General features: G+C 46.5%; 1 protein-coding gene across 1 annotated transcript; it reads right to left on the minus strand.

The window, feature by feature from the left end:
* Positions 1–15433: 15433 nt before the first annotated feature.
* Positions 15434–20840, minus strand: LOC143901593 (uncharacterized). Its single transcript, XM_077414017.1, has 3 exons — positions 20345–20840; positions 19677–20256; positions 15434–19608 (listed from the first exon to the last, which is right to left on the minus strand). The coding sequence occupies exons 1-3, from the start codon at positions 20838–20840 to the stop codon at positions 17019–17021; spliced, it is 3666 nt and encodes a 1221-aa protein (XP_077270143.1). The 3' UTR covers positions 15434–17018.
* Positions 20841–21164: the final 324 nt, after the last annotated feature.

Below are 21164 nucleotides of genomic sequence, written 5' to 3' on the forward strand. Positions count from 1 at the left end.
CTCTCTCGCTCTCGACGATGTGGCTCGCGCGCGTAATCGCGTTGACCGCGTGTCTCATCGCCGTGAGATGCGTCAATGTCACCGAGGAAAATTACGAGCTCGCGTTCGATTACCTGCAGAAATACGGATACCTGACCAAAAATGTGAACGCGGTTCCGGCTCAGAGACGATACGACGTTCTTTGCAGGGCCATCGAGGATTTTCAGAAGTACTACGATCTGCCTGGCGATGGAACGCTCAACGACAAAACACTGGAGATGATGGGTAAATCGCGATGCGGTTTCCGAGATATCCTCAGGCACGCACGAAACGAGAGCGAGAAATGGCCGAAGACGCACCTGACGTGGAATTTTTACCTAGCCACCGAGAGCGAGTTGAGCACGGCGCAGGCCGCGTTTGACGTGTGGTCGCAGCATTCGGCATTGACGTTCGAACGCTCCAAATTGAATCCCGACATTGTGATATCTTTTTTTATAATATTTTTTATATTTTCATAAAAAGTTATCTTATAAATATACAAAATATATTATAGAAAAACGAGCGTCGATGTCAATTTTTTTCCTATTTCCATGTGCTCTATCCCACCTACGTTTTTTCTCTCTTGATTTTACTCGCGTCTTCTCATACGCATGTTCTCTCAATCCCATTTATCGTAAAATGGTTTTATCGTATAGTAAAAAATCAATTCCGATGAATGTGTACAATTTTTTATTAAGGTAGTTCGATGATGAAACAACTTTTTGCCAAAAAATGATATGTTTTATATCGAAAGAAGAAACTTTCATGAATCGCTTAAGCCCAGAAAAAAAGATAATTCACTTTTAAATTATGTGATTTTAACATTGGTCTAATAGGAAAAAAGAGGTATTTTTTCTATGAATATCTTATAAATATACAAAATATATTATAGAAAACGAGCGTCGATGTCAATTTTTTTCCTATTTCCATGTGCTCTATCCCACCTACGTTTTTTCTCTCTCGATTTTACTCGCGTCTTCTCATACGCATGTTCTCTCAATCCCATTTATCGTAAAATGGTTTTATCGTATAGTAAAAAAATCAATTCCGATGAATGTGTACAATTTTTTATTAAGGTAGTTCGATGATGAAACAACTTTTTTCCAAAAAATGATATGTTTTATATCGAAAGAAGAAACTTTCATGAATCGCTTAAGCCCAGAAAAAAAGATAATTCACTTTCAAATTATGTGATTTTAACATTGGTCTAATAGGAAAAAAGAGGTATTTTTTCTATGAATAACACAAGTCTGCGAAAAAAATATTTTGCCAAGAATGTTCAGCGAGTCAATCCATCTGTACGATCCCTGAAGCGTGAAGAGCTTCCACATGTCGTTCTTCAACGTGCGATTGAATCTCTCCACCACCGACGCTTTCATCACCGAATACGTGGAGTAGTGATTCACCTTGCGCACGTCGGCGTTGTAGAATTCCTTTCCCTTGTCCGTCTGCAGATTCTCAGGGCACCGCGCGTCCTCGCGAAAGATCTTTCGCAGAGCCGTCGCGACCTCCTTTCCGCTCTTGGTCTTGAGCGTGATCGCCCAGGCGTACTTGCTCAGCACGTCGATGACCGTCAGAATGTAATTGTTACCCGCGTTTTGGCGCGAATAGGGACGCATCTCGACCACGTTGGCCTGCCACAGATCGTCGTAACCGCGCACCACGACGCGGCGACGGGAGAAAGTTCTTCCTCGCCGGCGCGTGCAGTTCCTCCACGAGTCTTCGTTTCTCCACGCTCATTTTTGTTTGATAATCCGTAAAACGGTTTTGATCGCGACGAGTTCGACCTCGAGCTTATCTGTCACAGCAACGAACTCTTTTTTAAACTCTTTTATTACATCACTCAAAGTCTTCCGAGCTCCGTGATCGCTCCCTCGACGAAGCTCCTGTTGGCCGCGTCGGCGCCGACCTCCGGCGCGGCTACGCGTCGTATCTTGCGTCCCGACGCGTCGATTAAAAATTATAAAAAAGTGGGTGTTTACAGTAAAATAATTTTATGTTACATGTAGTCGTATAAATTTATGTTACATGTAGTCGTATAAATTTATGTTACATGTAGTCGTATAAATTTATGTTATAATATTCGTATGCTTCATAAAAAATTTTCATTATTTATAAAAGTGTTATTTTTTTATATTTATACAATACGTAAGAAAAAATAGAAAAAAGAAAAAAAACATTATTGGAAGAACTCGCGTTATCGCTCGTAACCGCACCTCGCGTTATCGCTCATTCGCGCCGCAGCGGCTCGTCGGGTCATTCGCGCTGAAGCGTCTCCGCGTTATCGCTCCTTCCCCGTCTCGCTCTCTCGTCAATCGTTCGCCGTTTCTCTGTTTGTTCAATTAAGAGGTACCGCGACCGACCATTCTTACGCATTCGGCGGTACGCAATGTTTATCGCTCGTAACCGCACCTCGCGCCGCAGCGGCTCGTCGGGTCATTCGCGCTGAAGCGTCTCCGCGTTATCGCTCCTTCCCCGTCTCGCTCTCTCGTCAATCGTTCGCCGTTTCTCTGTTTGTTCAATTAAGAGGTACCGCGACCGACCATTCTTGCGCATTCGGCGGTACGCAATGTTTATCGCGTTCTCGCGACCGACCATTTTTGCGCTCTCGGTAGATCGAAATGTACACTGTGGAAATTGTGGAATAGGCGCGCGTGAAGAGGAACGACATCGTTCGTTGTTTTTTTTCACGTAGAGAAAAAAATTATAAAAAAGTGGGTGTTTACAGTAAAATAATTTTATGTTACATGTAGTCGTATAAATTTATGTTATAATATCCGTATGCTTCATAAAAAATTTTCATTATTTATAAAAATGTTATTTTTTATATTTATACAATACGTAAGAAAAAAATAGAAAAAAGAAAAAAAACATTATTGGAACAACTCGCGTTATCGCTCGTAACCGCACCTCGCGTTATCGCTCACTCGCGCCGCAGCGGCTCGTCGGGTCATTCGCGCTGAAGCGTCTCCGCGTTATCGCTCCTTCCCCGTCTCGCTCTCTCGTCAATCGTTCGCCGTTTCTCTGTTTGTTCAATTAAGAGGTACCGCGACCGACCATTCTTACGCATTCGGCGGTACGCAATGTTTATCGCGTTCTCGCGACCGACCATTTTTGCGCACTCGGTAGATCGAAATGTACACTGTGGAAATTGTGGAATAGGCGCGCGTGAAAAGGAACGACATCGTTCGTTGTTTTGTGGAATATATAGGCGCGTGTGAAGAGGAACGACATCGTTCGTTGTTTTTTTTCACGTAGAGAAAAAAATACAAAATATGTCGGTAGCGCTGATCGCGACGGCAGTACGAATCGCGGCGCGCTCCCGGCGCCTCCTCGCGCGCGATGTCCGTGAACAAATTCGGCATGTCTCTGACGAATCGGAGCAACGGTGACGGTGCGTCCACGGTGAGATTGCGCTCCTCGATCGAGTCTCTGCGCAATTACACGCGCAACAACGCGCTCTTCGTGAGCGAGGATTCCTACGACGCGAGGGAGCGCAAGATACGGCGGGTAGCCGCGCCGGAAGACAGCGACGACGCGACGAACAGGAGTTACGTCGAGGACGCGATCGAACGGCTCAGGAAAGTCGTGACCGGTGAGATCGAGAAGAAAAACGCGACGCTGAAGAACGACGCGCTCCGTTTGGACGAAGAATCCTACGACGCGAGAGAGCGCAAGATACGGCGCTTAGCCGCGCCGGAGGTCGGCACCGACGCGACGAACAGGAGCTACGTAGAGGGCACGATTGGGCAACTGAAAAGCGTTTTGATCGAAGAGATTAAAAATAACAACGCGATCCGAGAATTGGGGAACGAAATCGCGGCGCTGGAAAGCGTCGCGCTCCGTTTGAACGCTCAGGATTCCTACGACGCGTCGGGACGCAAGATACGACGCGTAGCCGCGCCGGAGGTCGGCGCCGACGCGGCCAACAGGAGCTTCGTCGAGGGAGCGATCACGGAGCTCGGAAAGACTTTGAGTGATGTAATAAAAGAGTTTAAAAAAGAGTTCGTTGCTGTGACAGATAAGCTCGAGGTCGAACTCGTCGCGATCAAAACCGTTTTACGGATTATCAAACAAAAATGAGCGTGGAGAAACGAAGACTCGTGGAGGAACTGCACGCGCCGGCGAGGAAGAACTTTCTCCCGTCGCCGCGTCGTGGTGCGCGGTTACGACGATCTGTGGCAGGCCAACGTGGTCGAGATGCGTCCCTATTCGCGCCAAAACGCGGGTAACAATTACATTCTGACGGTCATCGACGTGCTGAGCAAGTACGCCTGGGCGATCACGCTCAAGACCAAGAGCGGAAAGGAGGTCGCGACGGCTCTGCGAAAGATCTTTCGCGAGGACGCGCGGTGCCCTGAGAATCTGCAGACGGACAAGGGAAAGGAATTCTACAACGCCGACGTGCGCAAGGTGAATCACTACTCCACGTATTCGGTGATGAAAGCGTCGGTGGTGGAGAGATTCAATCGCACGTTGAAGAACGACATGTGGAAGCTCTTCACGCTTCAGGGATCGTACAGATGGATTGACTCGCTGAACATTCTTGGCAAAATATTTTTTTCGCAGACTTGTGTTATTCATAGAAAAAATACCTCTTTTTTCCTATTAGACCAATGTTAAAATCACATAATTTGAAAGTGAATTATCTTTTTTTCTGGGCTTAAGCGATTCATGAAAGTTTCTTCTTTCGATATAAAACATATCATTTTTTGGAAAAAAGTTGTTTCATCATCGAACTACCTTAATAAAAAATTGTACACATTCATCGGAATTGATTTTTTTACTATACGATAAAACCATTTTACGATAAATGGGATTGAGAGAACATGCGTATGAGAAGACGCGAGTAAAATCGAGAGAGAAAAAACGTAGGTGGGATAGAGCACATGGAAATAGGAAAAAAATTGACATCGACGCTCGTTTTCTATAATATATTTTGTATATTTATAAGATATTCATAGAAAAAATACCTCTTTTTTCCTATTAGACCAATGTTAAAATCACATAATTTAAAAGTGAATTATCTTTTTTTCTGGGCTTAAGCGATTCATGAAAGTTTCTTCTTTCGATATAAAACATATCATTTTTTGGCAAAAAGTTGTTTCATCATCGAACTACCTTAATAAAAAATTGTACACATTCATCGGAATTGATTTTTTACTATACGATAAAACCATTTTACGATAAATGGGATTGAGAGAACATGCGTATGAGAAGACGCGAGTAAAATCAAGGAGAAAAAAAAGGGGGATGAGAAAAGGAAAAAGGAAAAAAAATTTTACCCGCGCTCGTTTTTTATAATATATTTTATTTTTTAAAAAAAAATTTTTATTAAAATAAAAAAATTTTTATAAAAAAAATTTTCCCCCGTGGGGGTTAAAATTTGGGGCTTTTAAAATCAATGCCAAAAGCTGCGACCCCCACGTCAAACGGGGCCCTTTCCCGTGCTAAAATCGCTTTTTGGGGGGCTGGGGAAAAATTTTTCCAAATCATTTTCGTCTTTGGGCCCCCTTTTTTCGCTCCCCTTTTTGGGCCTGGGGAAAAATTTTTCAAAACCCATCGCGATTTACCCTCATCCCCCGGGTTTTGTCTTGAGCTTTCCCCCTCCCCCGGGGGGAAAAAATGGGTTTGTCCTTCTAAAAAACCTCGTGGCCCTCAAAGAACGCCCCTTCCCTTCCCGAGCCGGAACCGCGTTCACATTTTTGGGGGGATCCTTTTTTTGCAGGTTTTTCGAACCGAGCCCCGAAATTTTTCCCCTTTTTTGGACATTGAGCATTCCCCGGCGTTTAGACACCGGGTAAAAGCGATTACGGCGCGAGCCACATTTCAAGCGAGGGAGAGCCGGGAACCCATGACGGCGCGTTGGGGTTTTTAGGGGCGATCGCGAAAAACCAAACCGGCAGGTGGCGGGGGGGGGGCTCGGGTAGGAAAAATCATAAAAAACCCGGGGGAAAAAACATTTTAAAAAGAACGCGTGTTTCCTGATGAAAAAAACCATCTTTTTCTTTTGTTTTTCTCGAAAACCCAATGCCCTTTTTTGTCGAGGGGGTTTCTGGGCGCGGATAAAAATTTTAGGGCCCCGGGGTTCGTGGGGGGAAAAATTTTCGCCCCCCCAAAACCGGGGGTGAGTCGGTTTTTTGATAAAACGAAATTTTTTTTCTCGTTTCAAAAAAGGTACCCCCGTATTTTTTTTCCCCGCAATTCTCCCTTTGTTTTTTTTTCAATATTTTTAAAAACCCCCCAGGGCTAGACGGGGGAGTCTATCCACATCAGTGCTCCCCCTTTTTTATTTTCGCATGTTTTTCCCCCCGCAAAACCTATTCTCAAAAAAGTTTCGCACCCCGGGGAAAAAAATGTCCCTTTGAGATTTTTGCAAAGCGCATCCGTAGGGAAAAGTTTTGGGGGTAAAATTTAAATTAAATGAAAACAAAACTTGGGGGCAAAATTAAAAAGTAGAAGGAGGGAAAAATTTTTTTTAAAGGGACGCTCAGTAGTCGAGGACTAGAAGTGAGATTTGGTTTTGGGTTTGTTTGAAAATGCGGTTTTTTACAAAAATTGGTTGGGCCCGGGGCCTACCCAAGGATAAAACCCCTTTTCCCCGGAAAAAAAAAAAAAAAAAAACAATTGCTCACCGCATTTTTTCGAGGGGAAAAAAAAAGGAAATGTGACGTCGACAGCGATCTTCGGAAAACCCGATGACAAATATTACACGGGGAAAGTAAAGTTGGGGGGGAAAAAGGGGGGGCGAATTTTTCTCTCCGGGGTCCCCGTACAAAAAGGTGGGGGGGGGGAAAAACAAAAACCCGGGACATCTTGGTATTTTTTATCGCTTTTTTTTGGTGATTATGAATGGGACTTTATTAATTTTTAAGAGTCGCTTTTTTTTCGGAATGTTTCTTCCGGTCCCCGTAACGTCTTTTTTAATTTTTTTCGATTATTACTCCTCTTTTGGGATTTTGGGGGTTGTTTTGTAGTGACTCGGGGAAAAAACCCCGGGTTTTCCCTACGGGGGGGGGAAACCGCCCCCCTACTTGGGGGTGCCCCCCTGGGGTTGGGGGAGGGGGTTTTTTTACATCGTCCCTTTTTTCCCATTTTGGCTCGCGCGCCTTTTTTTTCCCGGGGGGTTTTTTTGGGCTTTTTCCCCGGGGAAAATGGCGTTGTTTTTGTGTTTCCGAGCTCCGTTCCCCCCCTGTTTTTTGGGGGGAGGGGGAAATTTTTCCCATGATGTTTAACGTAAATTTAAAATTTAATTTTTTAAAAATTTTACATTTTTTTTAAAAATTTTAATTTTTTTTTTAAATTTAAAAATAAAATACAATTATTACCGTTCCCGTTGATCGAGTCTTCGCCGTGTTTTCCCAACCCTGCCCCCTCGTCGAAAAAAAAAACCCAAAGGGGTGTGACCCCCCCACAGCGCCTTTAAAACGGGTTCGGCCCGCGTAAAATATACTATTCCCGAAACCCTTTTCCCCCCGCGGGGGGAAAAAAGGGCGCGATCGGGGTCCCCCCGGGGAAGACCACGGGCCCTCGCAGCGTCCCCTTTTAGAGGAAAAAAAAAAAAAAAAAGGGGGACGCGACTCGAAAGACCCTTTAAAAAAGTTCCCGGGGGCGGGGGTAAAATAAAAATTTTTTCCCCCAAAACCCCTCCGGCCCGTCGGGGGGGAAGAAGCCGGGGATCGACGTCCCCCCCGCCCCGGGGGAAGGGGAAACCACTTTTAAAGTGAACCTTTTAAAGAGTTGGGGGGCCCCGAATAAAAAATATTATTAGGAAACGTAACGGTTGGGGTGGGGAAAGAGAGCGGTTTTTTCTCTTCTCGATCTCTTTTTGAAAGTCGGAAAAACCGCGTCCGGCCCGTCGGGCGAAGAAGCGCCGGGGGACGTCCCTTCGCGGGGAAAACGACTCGGATTTTCCCCGGTTTAAAAAAAACGGGCGGGGCCGGAAACCCCGTCCGACCCCCGGGGACAGTAGCGCCTCGCCGCGACGACAACCCCCCCCTCCGCCCACGCGGTTTTTTCGGACCCCCCTTCCCCCCCCCCCCTCCCCGGGACCTGAGGGGCCGAAATGGAATTCTTCCCCCAATCCTGTCCGTCCCCACTCCTTTTTTTCCCCCCTCTTCCCCACCCCCTTCTCCCCCCGGGCCCCCCCGCCCATCTCTTTTGGCTTTTTTCCCCCCGGGGGGAAAAGTTCCCCCCCCGACCCCCCCCCAAATTGCTCGGGGGTTTTAAAATATATTTCCCTTTTGGGTATTTTTAAAATACGAAAGGTTTTAACCTTTTTTTTTAAAAAGTTTTTTTAACTTCACACTTTTTAAAAAAAAAATTTTTAGGTTTTAACGATGAAAACCCCTTTTTCGCTAAAAAAACTTTCCCGGTAATAACCGGGGAGGGGCCCCCCGTCGGGCGAAGACCAGGGGGGGTTTAACCCCCATTTTAAAGGGGAATTTCAAACGCCCCGTTTCCCGGGGGCCCCCGGAAACCGTCCCCGGGGAAAGGGGCAGGGCACCCGAGCCCCCCGAGGACACGGGGCCGCGCCGCCCCCCCCAAACGCGAAATCGGGGGCTCCTCCAACCCGCCGCCCCCGGGGGGGGATCCCCCGCTTCGGCGAAAAAGGGGACGTCGGGGGAAAAATTTCCCTTTTTTCCGACAAACCCCTTCCCCCCGACTCCCAGGGAAACACCAAACGAGGGCCGGGGCCCGATTCTCGCCCCGAGAGCTCTCAGGTTTTTTTTTCACTCCTCAAACCAAACCCCCCAAAGGACGTTAGGGGGGGGCGGGGCCCCGGGGCCCCGGGAAGAGGGCCTTTGCGCCGCCCCCCCCGGGGCCCCGGGGCCCCGGAAAAAATTTTTCCAAAACCCCCAATTTTTTGACGCATATCATCCCCCATACCCCGAAAAAGGGGCCCCCCAAGCATTAAAAACCGCGTTCGTGGGGTTAATACCCGCCGTTTTCAAGGGAAAAAGGCCCTACCTGAAAATTTTTCCCCCCGTCCCCCTTTAAAGTAAAACGTTAGTAAATAACCGACCCGTGGAATCTCGGGGGAACGCAAAAAGGTTGTTGTTGAATACCCCGCCGTTATAAAAGTGAAAGGGGGACTACCAAAAAAATTCCCCTTTTCCCCTAATTTTTAATTTTCGTCTACTTAATATCCCCGGCCCTTAAAAATTTAAAAAAGACCGGGGCCCCCCCCCAAAAAATTAAATTTAAGTAAAAAAACCCCCACCCGGGGAGAAAAGAAAAAGCTTTTTCATAAAGGGAAAAACCGCATTTTCCCTTCATTTTATAATTGCGTCTTTTTGGGATATAATTAAAAATGGGGAAAAAAACACTGCTGTCTCAAAATTGAATTGTCTCGGGGGCCGTCCCGGGGGTCCTGAAAACCCCCACATCAGTTCCCCCTTTTTAAATTTTGGCCCTTTTTGGTAGTGTTTACTTCAAAATTATCACATTTCAATTTTTTTTTTTTCTTCATGTTTTATAACATACATACATCTAAAATTTTTTGCCTCAAAAATTTTAAAAACGTTTTTAGAAAAAATTTAAAAAAAACGAGAATACTAAAAAAAAATTAAAAAAAACTAAAAGAAATTTAAACAAAACTACTGTTTCCCCCCGAAAAATTAAATCGGGGGGCTTTTTATTTTTTTTTTGGCCCCGGGGCGCAAAAAAAAATCTATTTCCCCCTTATTTTTTGAAAACATTTTTTTTTTTATAGTTAGAGATTTTTAATTCCCCCTTTTAAAAACACCCCCCAAAATTGGGGATTTTATTTTTTACTTAAGGAAGGAAAAACAGAACAACCGGGGGGCTAAACAAATTAAACAAAAATTTTTTTTTCCCCCCGAATAAATTAAATCGGTCACTTTTTATAAAATTTTTATTTGGGGGGCACGCAATTAAAAGGGGCTAAAAACCCCTTAAGGGGAAATACGGGGTTTGTCATTTTTTTTTTTTTTGGTTTAATTTCATCCTCAAAGCACAGCCATTTGGATTACATTTTTAAACTAAGCAAGGAATTTTTAAAAAAAAGGGGGGGGTCTAAACCACGGTCTTTTTACCCGGGGGGAAAAAACCCCCGGTGGGGGATTGGGGTCGCTTGTGAAAACCCAAAATGTAGTTTAAATTGACCACCGAAATTTTCTGCGATTTTGGGGGGGTAAAAATACGATTTTGGGGGGTGAATATATACCAAAAAAATACCCCAAACCCTTTGATCCTGTTAGCAAAATAAAATTAAGCTAAGGGGAAAACTTTGGGGCCCCAGACATGCCGGGGCCGGGGGGTTTAAACGGGGCTAAGTTTTTTCCCCGTCAAAAAGTTCATACTAAGTTTTAAATTTTTAGGCTTGAGTTTTCCGGTTTTTTTTTTTTTTAAAAAAAGAAATTTTAAAAAAAATGTAAATAACCACTTGGAAAAAAAAAATTTTATTTATTGATCCCAAATTGGAGTCAAAAGTTATAACACCAATTACGGGTTGTGGGAGCAGAAGGAGATCGGGGTTGAGGGGCCCGGGGAAGGGGGGGTTTTTTCCATTAACTCTCGATGTCTATTTTCAGAATATATTTACAACCCGATTTTAACATTTAATTTTTCAAAGGGGATTAGGAAACCCCGAAACCGGGTTTTGATTCCTGGAAAAACGGCGCTTATTCCGCGAACTACGGTTCTCGTCGCACGATCTATTCCGCGAGCCACGGATCGAGCCGTCGTCGAGACTCCAAGCAAGTGACAATTCGCTTTTCGAAACGGAAGAGATGCTCGTTACGTCTACGAAAACGTATCTGCTCTAGCCTCCGGCGCACTCGGAGGTACGAGCTCCCTATCCCCACGCATCACGTATCCCCGGTAATGAGCCGAACAATTAGCCGAGCCAATCGGTAGCCGACCCGTCGACTTGTCTTTCGGTTTGAAACGTCTCGAATTTCGGAGTCGGCAACCGATCAGCTGTTCTCGCCGAGGTCAGGAGCTCCGTCTCCAATGTTTACGTCGCGCGATGAGACAAAGGGGATAGAGCGAGCACGCGAGGAAAAACCCGCGTTCGTTTCTCGGCTTCTCGAAGGTCTTGGAATAACGGCGGTTGTTCCCGAAACAATGCTGGGCTTAAGCGATAATTCTCCTCGCGATTATTCACGGGGGATTACGGTTCGATCGCGAACATTCCGCCCGCCTCGTATGGTGCAACCTACGATGATATTTAATTGATTCTAATTCGCGCACGACGCGATAAGGAGATGACGGTTTTCGCGATTACTCCTCGCTTCCCGGTGCGTCGCAGTCCGGGAGGAAGACGAGTTTGCTCACAGGCCGTGTGAGTATCGATGCCGCCGTTCGAATTTTGACGACGCGAACCTGTCCGTCGTCGCCCGGGAGTAGCTCCTCAATCCGAGCGAGGGGCCACTTGGTCGGGGGCGTCGTCTCGCTTCTTACGAGGCACAAGCGGCCTGCTCGCACCTCCAGGTCGGCCTGAGCCATTTCGGGCGATGAGCAAGCGTCTGGAGGTACTCCTTAGACCATCGCGCCCAGAAATGGTCCCGCATCTGCTGGACTTGTTGCCAGCGGGACAACCGAGTCGTTCTCTCCTCCGTTCCGTCACTTAGACAGATTCGACACGAGCGATTACGCGGAGAATAACGCGCACGGTATGCCGCGCGTCAACGGGAAGGTGCCCGGTTTGATGAAGGACGAGAACAACGGCGCGATCATGATGGAGTTTGTGGGCCTCAGAGCGAAGATGTACGCTTACAAGGTACTCGGATGTGACGACACCAAGAGAATAAAGGGCGTCAAGAGAAACGTAGTCGCTAAGAAGATCACGTTCGAAGATTACGTGGCGTGCCTGCGAAACGCGCGCGAGCTGAAAACGCACCAGTCGTGTATACGCTCGTGCCTGCACGACGTTTTCACTGTGTCGGAGCAGAAACTTGCTCTCAGTCCGCACGACGACAAGCGATGCGTGAGGTTGGACAGCGTGGAAACGCTTCCCTGGGGACATTATACGGAATACCGTTGTAAAAAATAAAACAATATCATACGTTTTCTAAAAAAATTGTATTATCGTAAGATCAATACGTAGAAAAAAATACTGATGAATATGTATACTTTTTTCGACGTTTCTGATACATCGAGTCAATCGGAAACGGACGAAGTCAGTGAAGTTACAATTGCATCTCAACCGGCAAGTGGATCTATGAAAAAAAAATGGAAAGCTGATTATAGATTAGTTGTTAGTGTAATTTTTTTTTTTATATTTGATTTATGATCGGTTTATAAGTCAGATTTACTGCCTGAGTGAATGTCAGTAATCACGTCATTCTTCATTCTGTAACTTGTGTTGAATATTGTAGATATTTCACAATTGTTTTTTTTATCATATTACTCGTATAACATATTTGTATTTTTTTTCGTACAACATATTACTCGTATAACATATTTGTATTTTTTTTCGTATAACATATTTGTATTTTTTCGTATAACATATTTGTATTTTTTCTCTACGTGAAAAAAAAAAACAACGAACGATGTCGTTCCTCTTCACACGCGCCTATTCCACAATTTCCACAGTGTACATTACGAGCTACCGAGTGCGCAAAAATGGTCGGTCGCGAGAACGCGATAAACATTGCGTACCGCCGAATGCGTAAGAATGGCCGGTCGCGGTACCTCTTAATTGAACAAACAGAGAAACGGCGAACGATTGACGAGAGAGCGAGACGGGGAAGAAGCGATAACGCGGAGACGCTTCAGCGCGAATGACCCGACGAGCCGCCGAGCCGCTGCGGCGCGAGGTGCGGAGTTGTTCTAATAATTTTTTTCTTTTTTCTATTTTTTTCTTACGTATTGTATAAATATAAATAACACTTTTATAAATAATGAAAATTTTTTTATGCAGCATACGGATATTATAACATAAATTTATACGACTACATGCAACATAAATTATTTTGTCGCGAGAACGCGATAAACATTGCGTACCGCCGGTCGCGGTACCTCTTAATTGAACAAACAGAGAAACGGCGAATGATTGACGAGAGAGTGAGACGGGAAAGGAGCGATAACGCGGAGACGCTTCAGCGCGAATGACCCGACGAGCCGCTGCGGCGCGAGTGAGCGATAACGCGAGGTGCGGTTACGAGTGATAACACGAGTTGTTCTAATAATGTTTTTTTTTCTTTTTTTCTTTTTTTCTTTTTCTTTTTCTTTTTCTATTTTTTTCTTACGTATTGTATAAATATAAATAACACTTTTATAAATATAAATAACACTTTTATAAATAATAAAAATTTTTTTATGCAGCATACGGATATTATAACATAAATTTGAAGTAAGCGCAGCAAGAGAACCAATCGGCATCGTGGAAAAAAAGTGACAACAATACCTACGACATGCCCTTTTTAGAAGAGGAGTCACTATATAATTACCTATCTCCGATCCGCTGATATTTCGCGTGGCACTTCGAGCCTTGCGTGACGCGACCTAAATTCAGAATTAAACGATTTTATATTTATAATAATGATAAGAGATCGCATTAATAATATTAATCTCGCGACACAACGCGAGCCGACGCATGACAGTCCCTCACGGGATGAAGCAAGCTCGCGGCGCGGCAATCAATCGAGATAGCCAATCAGCATCGCGTAAAAGAGGCTTCAATTTTACGATACAAACGAAATTCACTCAGGTAACACGCCTTTTTTTTTAAGCGGATGTAAACATATCCTTCTAACTTCATTTTTTTTTTTCAAAAATTATGGCGTATTCCAAACTCGTTGAATTGTGAGTGCCGCAACGCTCATCAAAGCTGGCTGTGATATGAGCATCATTACATCAGCATATTACAACCACTTTGTGAGCAACGCGAGCACGCTTTCCTCCTTGCAGTCGAGAATACAATCTCCAGAACGTCTCTCATGTTACATCCTTTCGCGTTTCCGCACGGTGTAAACGGAGAGGGCGATGCGTAAAACGGCAATCGAAATCGTCAAAAATGGCTGTGATATGAAATTCAGAGGAGCAACACGCCAAAATATATTTGGCAATAGAAAAACCTCCAATTCGATTGGCGATCGGCGATTCCGATTTTCGCGACGGATCAGATATCTCGTTACGTCGACTCTCCACAAATCCGATCTGCAACAATTCTTCACGAGCGGTCCGTATGCCGCGCCGTCGCGAGCAAAACTCATTTTATACGCATTCGTTATCTCAACGTTGTCTTTCCCCGCGGAAAAAACGACGACCGCTCGCAGCGTCGTTCGAGAAAAACAAAAGGAGGATGTGACGACAGCGACCTTGAACGAGTTCGGTATTATTCGCGAAACGTACGGTTCGGGTGAACGAAGAGAGCGATATCGTCTCTCTCAGTCTCTCTCGATACAACGAGGCTGGTCGGAAAAACCGCGTCCGGCTCGTTGAGACGAAGAAGCGCGCGATCGACGCTTCCCCTCGCGAGCGCGCGAGCGCGCGATCGACGCTCCCCCTCGCGGGAGGACGACTCGCGATTCTCGCTATTTTGGGGAAAGAGTCGTCCTCCCGCGAGGGGGAGCGTCGATCGCGCGCTCGCGCGCTCGCGAGGGGAAGCGTCGATCGCGCGCTTCTTCGTCTCAACGAGCCGGACGCGGTTTTTCCGACCAGCCTCGTTGTATCGAGAGAGACTGAGAGAGACGATATCGCTCTCTTCGTTCACCCGAACCGTACGTTTCGCGAATAATACCGAACTCGTTCAAGGTCGCTGTCGTCACATCCTCCTTTTGTTTTTCTCGAACGACGCTGCGAGCGGTCGTCGTTTTTTCCGCGGGGAAAGACAACGTTGAGATAACGAATGCGTATAAAATGAGTTTTGCTCGCGACGGCGCGGCATACGGACCGCTCGTGAAGAATTGTTGCAGATCGGATTTGTGGAGAGTCGACGTAACGAGATATCTGATCCGTCGCGAAAATCGGAATCGCCGATCGCCAATCGAATTGGAGGTTTTTCTATTGCCAAATATATTTTGGCGTGTTGCTCCTCTGAATTTCATATCACAGCCATTTTTGACGATTTCGATTGCCGTTTTACGCATCGCCCTCTCCGTTTACACCGTGCGGAAACGCGAAAGGATGTAACATGAGAGACGTTCTGGAGATTGTATTCTCGACTGCAAGGAGGAAAGCGTGCTCGCGTTGCTCACAAAGTGGTTGTAATATGCTGATGTAATGATGCTCATATCACAGCCAGCTTTGATGAGCGTTGCGGCACTCACAATTCAACGAGTTTGGAATACGCCATAATTTTTGAAAAAAAAAAATGAAGTTAGAAGGATATGTTTACATCCGCTTAAAAAAAAAGGCGTGTTACCTGAGTGAATTTCGTTTGTATCGTAAAATTGAAGCCTCTTTTACGCGATGCTGATTGGCTATCTCGATTGATTGCCGCGCCGCGAGCTTGCTTCATCCCGTGAGGGACTGTCATGCGTCGGCTCGCGTTGTGTCGCGAGATTAATATTATTAATGCGATCTCTTATCATTATTATAAATATAAAATCGTTTAATTCTGAATTTAGGTCGCGTCACGCAAGGCTCGAAGTGCCACGCGAAATATCAGCGGATCGGAGATAGGTAATTATATAGTGACTCCTCTTCTAAAAAGGGCATGTCGTAGGTATTGTTGTCACTTTTTTTCCACGATGCCGATTGGTTCTCTTGCTGCGCTTACTTCAAATTTATGTTATAATATCCGTATGCTGCATAAAAAAATTTTCATTATTTATAAAAGTGTTATTTATATTTATAAAAGTGTTATTTATATTTATACAATACGTAAGAAAAAAATAGAAAAAGAAAAAGAAAAAAAGAAAAAAGAAAAAAAACATTATTAGAACAACTCGTGTTATCACTCGTAACCGCACCTCGCGTTATCGCTCACTCGCGCCGCAGCGGCTCGTCGGGTCATTCGCGCTGAAGCGTCTCCGCGTTATCGCTCCTTTCCCGTCTCACTCTCTCGTCAATCATTCGCCGTTTCTCTGTTTGTTCAATTAAGAGGTACCGCGACCGGCGGTACGCAATGTTTATCGCGTTCTCGCGACAAAATAATTTATGTTGCATGTAGTCGTATAAATTTATGTTATAATATCCGTATGCTGCATAAAAAAATTTTCATTATTTATAAAAGTGTTATTTATATTTATACAATACGTAAGAAAAAAATAGAAAAAAGAAAAAAATTATTAGAACAACTCGCGTTATCGCTCGTAACCGCACCTCGCGCCGCAGCGGCTCGGCGGCTCGTCGGGTCATTCGCGCTGAAGCGTCTCCGCGTTATCGCTTCTTCCCCGTCTCGCTCTCTCGTCAATCGTTCGCCGTTTCTCTGTTTGTTCAATTAAGAGGTACCGCGACCGGCCATTCTTACGCATTCGGCGGTACGCAATGTTTATCGCGTTCTCGCGACCGACCATTTTTGCGCACTCGGTAGCTCGTAATGTACACTGTGGAAATTGTGGAATAGGCGCGTGTGAAGAGGAACGACATCGTTCGTTGTTTTTTTTTTTCACGTAGAGAAAAAATACAAATATGTTATACGAAAAAATACAAATATGTTATACGAAAAAAAATACAAATATGTTATACGAGTAATATGTTGTACGAAAAAATACAAATATGTTATACGAGTAATATGATAAAAAAAAAACAATTGTGAAATATCTACAATATTCAACACAAGTTACAGAATGAAGAATGACGTGATTACTGACATTCACTCAGGCAGTAAATCTGACTTATAAACCGATCATAAATCAAATATAAAAAAATTACACTAACAACTAATCTATAATCAGCTTTCCATTTTTTTTTTTCATAGATCCACTTGCCGGTTGAGATGCAATTGTAACTTCACTGACTTCGTCCGTTTCCGATTGACTCGATGTATCAGAAACGTCGAAAAAAGTATACATATTCATCAGTATTTTTTTCTACGTATTGATCTTACGATAATACAATTTTTTTAGAAAACGTATGATATTGTTTTATTTTTTACAACGGTATTCCGTATAATGTCCCCAGGGAAGCGTTTCCACGCTGTCCAACCTCACGCATCGCTTGTCGTCGTGCGGACTGAGAGCAAGTTTCTGCTCCGACACAGTGAAAACGTCGTGCAGGCACGAGCGTATACACGACTGGTGCGTTTTCAGCTCGCGCGCGTTTCGCAGGCACGCCACGTAATCTTCGAACGTGATCTTCTTAGCGACTACGTTTCTCTTGACGCCCTTTATTCTCTTGGTGTCGTCACATCCGAGTACCTTGTAAGCGTACATCTTCGCTCTGAGGCCCACAAACTCCATCATGATCGCGCCGTTGTTCTCGTCCTTCATCAAACCGGGCACCTTCCCGTTGACGCGCGGCATACCGTGCGCGTTATTCTCCGCGTAATCGCTCGTGTCGAATCTGTCTAAGTCGCGTCTCATAAGCTCGTACGCGTCTTCGCACTCCAGCGAATAGATCAGACTGTCGGTATCGGTGTAAAGAATTCGACACCGATCGCGATAGAGCGGTGCCATGTAGTCGTAGTGAAACTCGTAGAGGCGCGTCTTGGATATCTCGAGAATACACATTCCCACGTAGACCGGCTTGTTGAATTTCACCTCGAGCCTTCGCAGCTCAATCGCGACGAGATTCTCCGAGAAGACGCTTCTGCTGTGAAAGTTCGGTCTGGCGATCATCGCCTCCGCGCCGTACCTGCCTTCCCATCGCGTCACGAGACGCACGTCCACGTGATCGCGCACGTTCTCCATCGTCTTACCGAAGACGGCATTGTTCATCAGTTTGTACATATTTCGTTCGAACTCGTTGCTCGCGCGAGTCCTGAACGTTGTGTTCAGCTCGATGTAGCCACGAAGCCAAGGTGACTGGGTGAATCGCAGAACGCGACGAACTCGCGTCAGTCGCAAACCCAGTCGCAGACATTGCTGCAGATTTCGATAGTGCGTCACGTAGCGCGATTTGTCATAGAGCGTGGCGAGCAGTTTCTCCTGCCGCTTACCAGGCGGTTTATCGCGCGTTGGGCACAACGGCAGGTCCGCGTGGGCGTCGTGCAGGTCACCAGGATACTCGAGATCCACCTCCAGAATGTAACCGACATCGCCGTTCGGTGGCACGGTCGTCACGTCAAAATTCTCAGGGTCGTCGAGCCACTGGAAATTCGCGTACGGCAGCGATTCGCACATAGCCCAGCCGTACAGATTGTTCACGTCGTAATACATGAGATACGTATCGGGCTGGGACGAATCGTATGTCGGTACGTGCCTGTTGTTAGCTCGCGCGTACCTGAGCGAACATTGACTGAGGCCGCCGCGTATTCCACGTTCCACGAACAGCACCATGTCGATGTCGGTGAGCAGCTCGAAACGCACGTTGGTGTATCTCAGCATTGCGTCCCACGTGTACCCCGGCAACGTATAATAATACGCGGGATCGAGCCCGTAACTCGCCATACACGTGTCCCGAAAATTTTCAAAGATATCCGCCAGAAGAAGCACGTCAGTCTTGAGATAGAGATCGCTGTACTCCCCGAGATCTCGCACGCGAAAACGTCGCCAAACCCTCGTCGCGTGCTCGTAGTCGCTCTCGCTCGCGGTCTCGTCAGTCAGGGAGCTGTAAAAGACCTCGCGCGGTGGAAGATCGGTCTCCCGCAACTTGTCCAGACTGTCGACGTACTCGTACGGAAATACTCCCTTGCGAGTGAGCAAATCGAGATCCTCCGTGCTCAAATCCGCGTACTCCGAGCGCGTTATTCTCAGCTTGTCCTTGCTCAGATAGGACGCCAGGGTTTCGATACTCGCGGCTAAAAATTTGTGCGAGTCCACGAATCGTAGCTTAACGTACCGATCCCATGTCCCATCCGTCTGCGTCTCCTTAACGGTCTTCGAGAACGATATGTAGGTTTCCTTCGTAAGCGGTAGGAGCTCGACCTTGCCCTCGAAATCGTTCGCAATTTTCTCGATGATAAAATGCGCGTCGTAACCCGACAGATTGTGGAAGAACACGGGAATCACGTACACGTTTCTGTAATTCAGATTGCAACGAACATGCGCCGGACCTCTGTAACGTCCGGTTAGATGACAGTGATCTCGCATGCGTTTGTCCTCCGGTTGGAACACTTTTCGACATATGTGACAATGCGTCGCGCACTGAAATTCGCGTTTCTCGTCCTCCGTAAGTTCTATCATAGATATATTGGTGGAGAATTTAATCTTAGCGCGACGCGCGAGAACGCGAAGCTCGTTAACGAACCACGAAACACAATCCTCGCCGCGACGATATCTGTACGTGGATACGGTATCGTCGTAGGTGCAGCACAGATAGTAACCCAGGCTGAACGGTACGTGACGCTGATAAGCGTATCTCGCCCCCCCTTCGGCATTCTCCCTCTCCCATGGTTCGAGAAGACACTCCAGATCCGCGTACACCACGAAGGGGAGTCGCTCCTTCCTGTCGTGATTGTCGAAAGACAGCCACTTATCGTTCTCGTTTGGAAGAACGATGGCGCAGTCGTTCATTCGACCGCAGTCGACACTGTGAGCGGCCAACTTTTCGCGCGTATAGAAATAGTGTAGGCATCTGCGAAGTAACGCCATATATTAAATAACATCTCTCCGTTCTCTTGTTCCTCAGTTTTTTTTACTTACCGATCGCAAACGTGCTTCGCGCAGCGGCTCACGGTCAATTGTGAATTCGCCAATCGCGATAGATTCTTTATCCAGGCGAAATGACCCCCGTTGACGACGCCACGCAACGTATCGCGCAGATACAGGAGATTTACGTGTCTATCCCTCTTATCGTCGGTTAACCGCAGAGGCACGATCGCGTTGTCGTCGGCGCCCCGTCCGTACTTATCTTTCTTTCCAATCTCTTCCCGAGTGGTGAACACATTGATCGATACGTCATTCTGACGTTCGAACTTTCCGATGTGTTTCAGATCTATGGGGAAGTTTATCCCGTCGAGATTCAGCACCGTCGCGTAATCGGGATACGAGACGCATCGTTCCGCGTTCCGCTCGGCGGGATACAGAGCCGCGACCACCGCGCGTGCGAAACACGTGTCCTTCTCCGATCGCACGTTTACCACCGCCTTTTTAAGTCTTATACCTCGCGGTATTTCCATCCAACATCCCACGCGCATGGGATTACACTTGTTCACGTTCACCGTTAAGTTCAGTATTCTAGACAACGCCCATCCGCTGTCACGTTCCTGAAATTCGTCCAACCCTGCTAGAATTGCGTCGCGCACTGCGCATATCGTACCACTCGCTCAAATCGGACGCTTGGAGGAGCTGTTCGTTCCGCGTAACGATACTCTTCACGTCGATCTTATCGTTCGCTACGAATTCTCCATTGAACATGACATTTACCTTCAAACACGTGTGTTTGTTCAAATTTTCCTGCACTTTTTCGAGCACGGTGCCCTTCGCATCCTCGAGAAATCGCGCGGGTTCGATGTACGTCGAGTTCGTCGCAACGCCTGTGAGCACGCGACCTCGGAACGCCGTATCGATCTCGACCCACGAAAATCCTTCGCTGACGCTGCTGCTGCTACCTGCACCCTCACCGTCCAAACCGGCACCCACGGCGCGTTCGAATCGCCGACGCAGATCCTCCCTCGAACCTTCCAGTCGCGCTATTCGAGCCACCAGAGCGGTCACGGCTCCGGTGTTGCCTCGCCCTCCGGAGCGTCCGACTCGACAGCTCTCCCGCAGGAGCTGGAGACACTCGTCGCATCGTCGTCTCCACGCGCGATATCCGTCCGCGTCGCGGACGTCCGCGGCGAGCAATTCGTCGCACTCTTTCTGCATGTTATCCAGAAGGGCCTTTCACCCTCGGGAACACAGAATTTCACTCGATCGAAAAGACGACGAGACCCGCAGGTGTAAATCCTACGTAGCTTCTCTCCTCCAAACACCGTCTGATAATAATGATGATATTTGAGCGGCAATTTACGCGTATAATCGTGCGCCCTAGCGGAATTTACCATCGTCGTCTCTATCCACGCGCGCTTGCGCGCAGTTCGCGCTCCGATCTCTCTCCGCAAATGATGAGTCGCCAGATTCCATCGCGCGTTCTCCTTCACCACCACCAACGCACATGCGTTTGACGATAACGACGTTTCGGTCGGTTTT

The sequence above is a fragment of the Temnothorax americanus genome, unplaced genomic scaffold (assembly GCF_048541705.1).
Source record: "Temnothorax americanus isolate GAGA-0224 unplaced genomic scaffold, ASM4854170v1 Scaffold35, whole genome shotgun sequence".
Classification (NCBI taxonomy): Eukaryota; Metazoa; Arthropoda; class Insecta; order Hymenoptera; family Formicidae; genus Temnothorax; species Temnothorax americanus.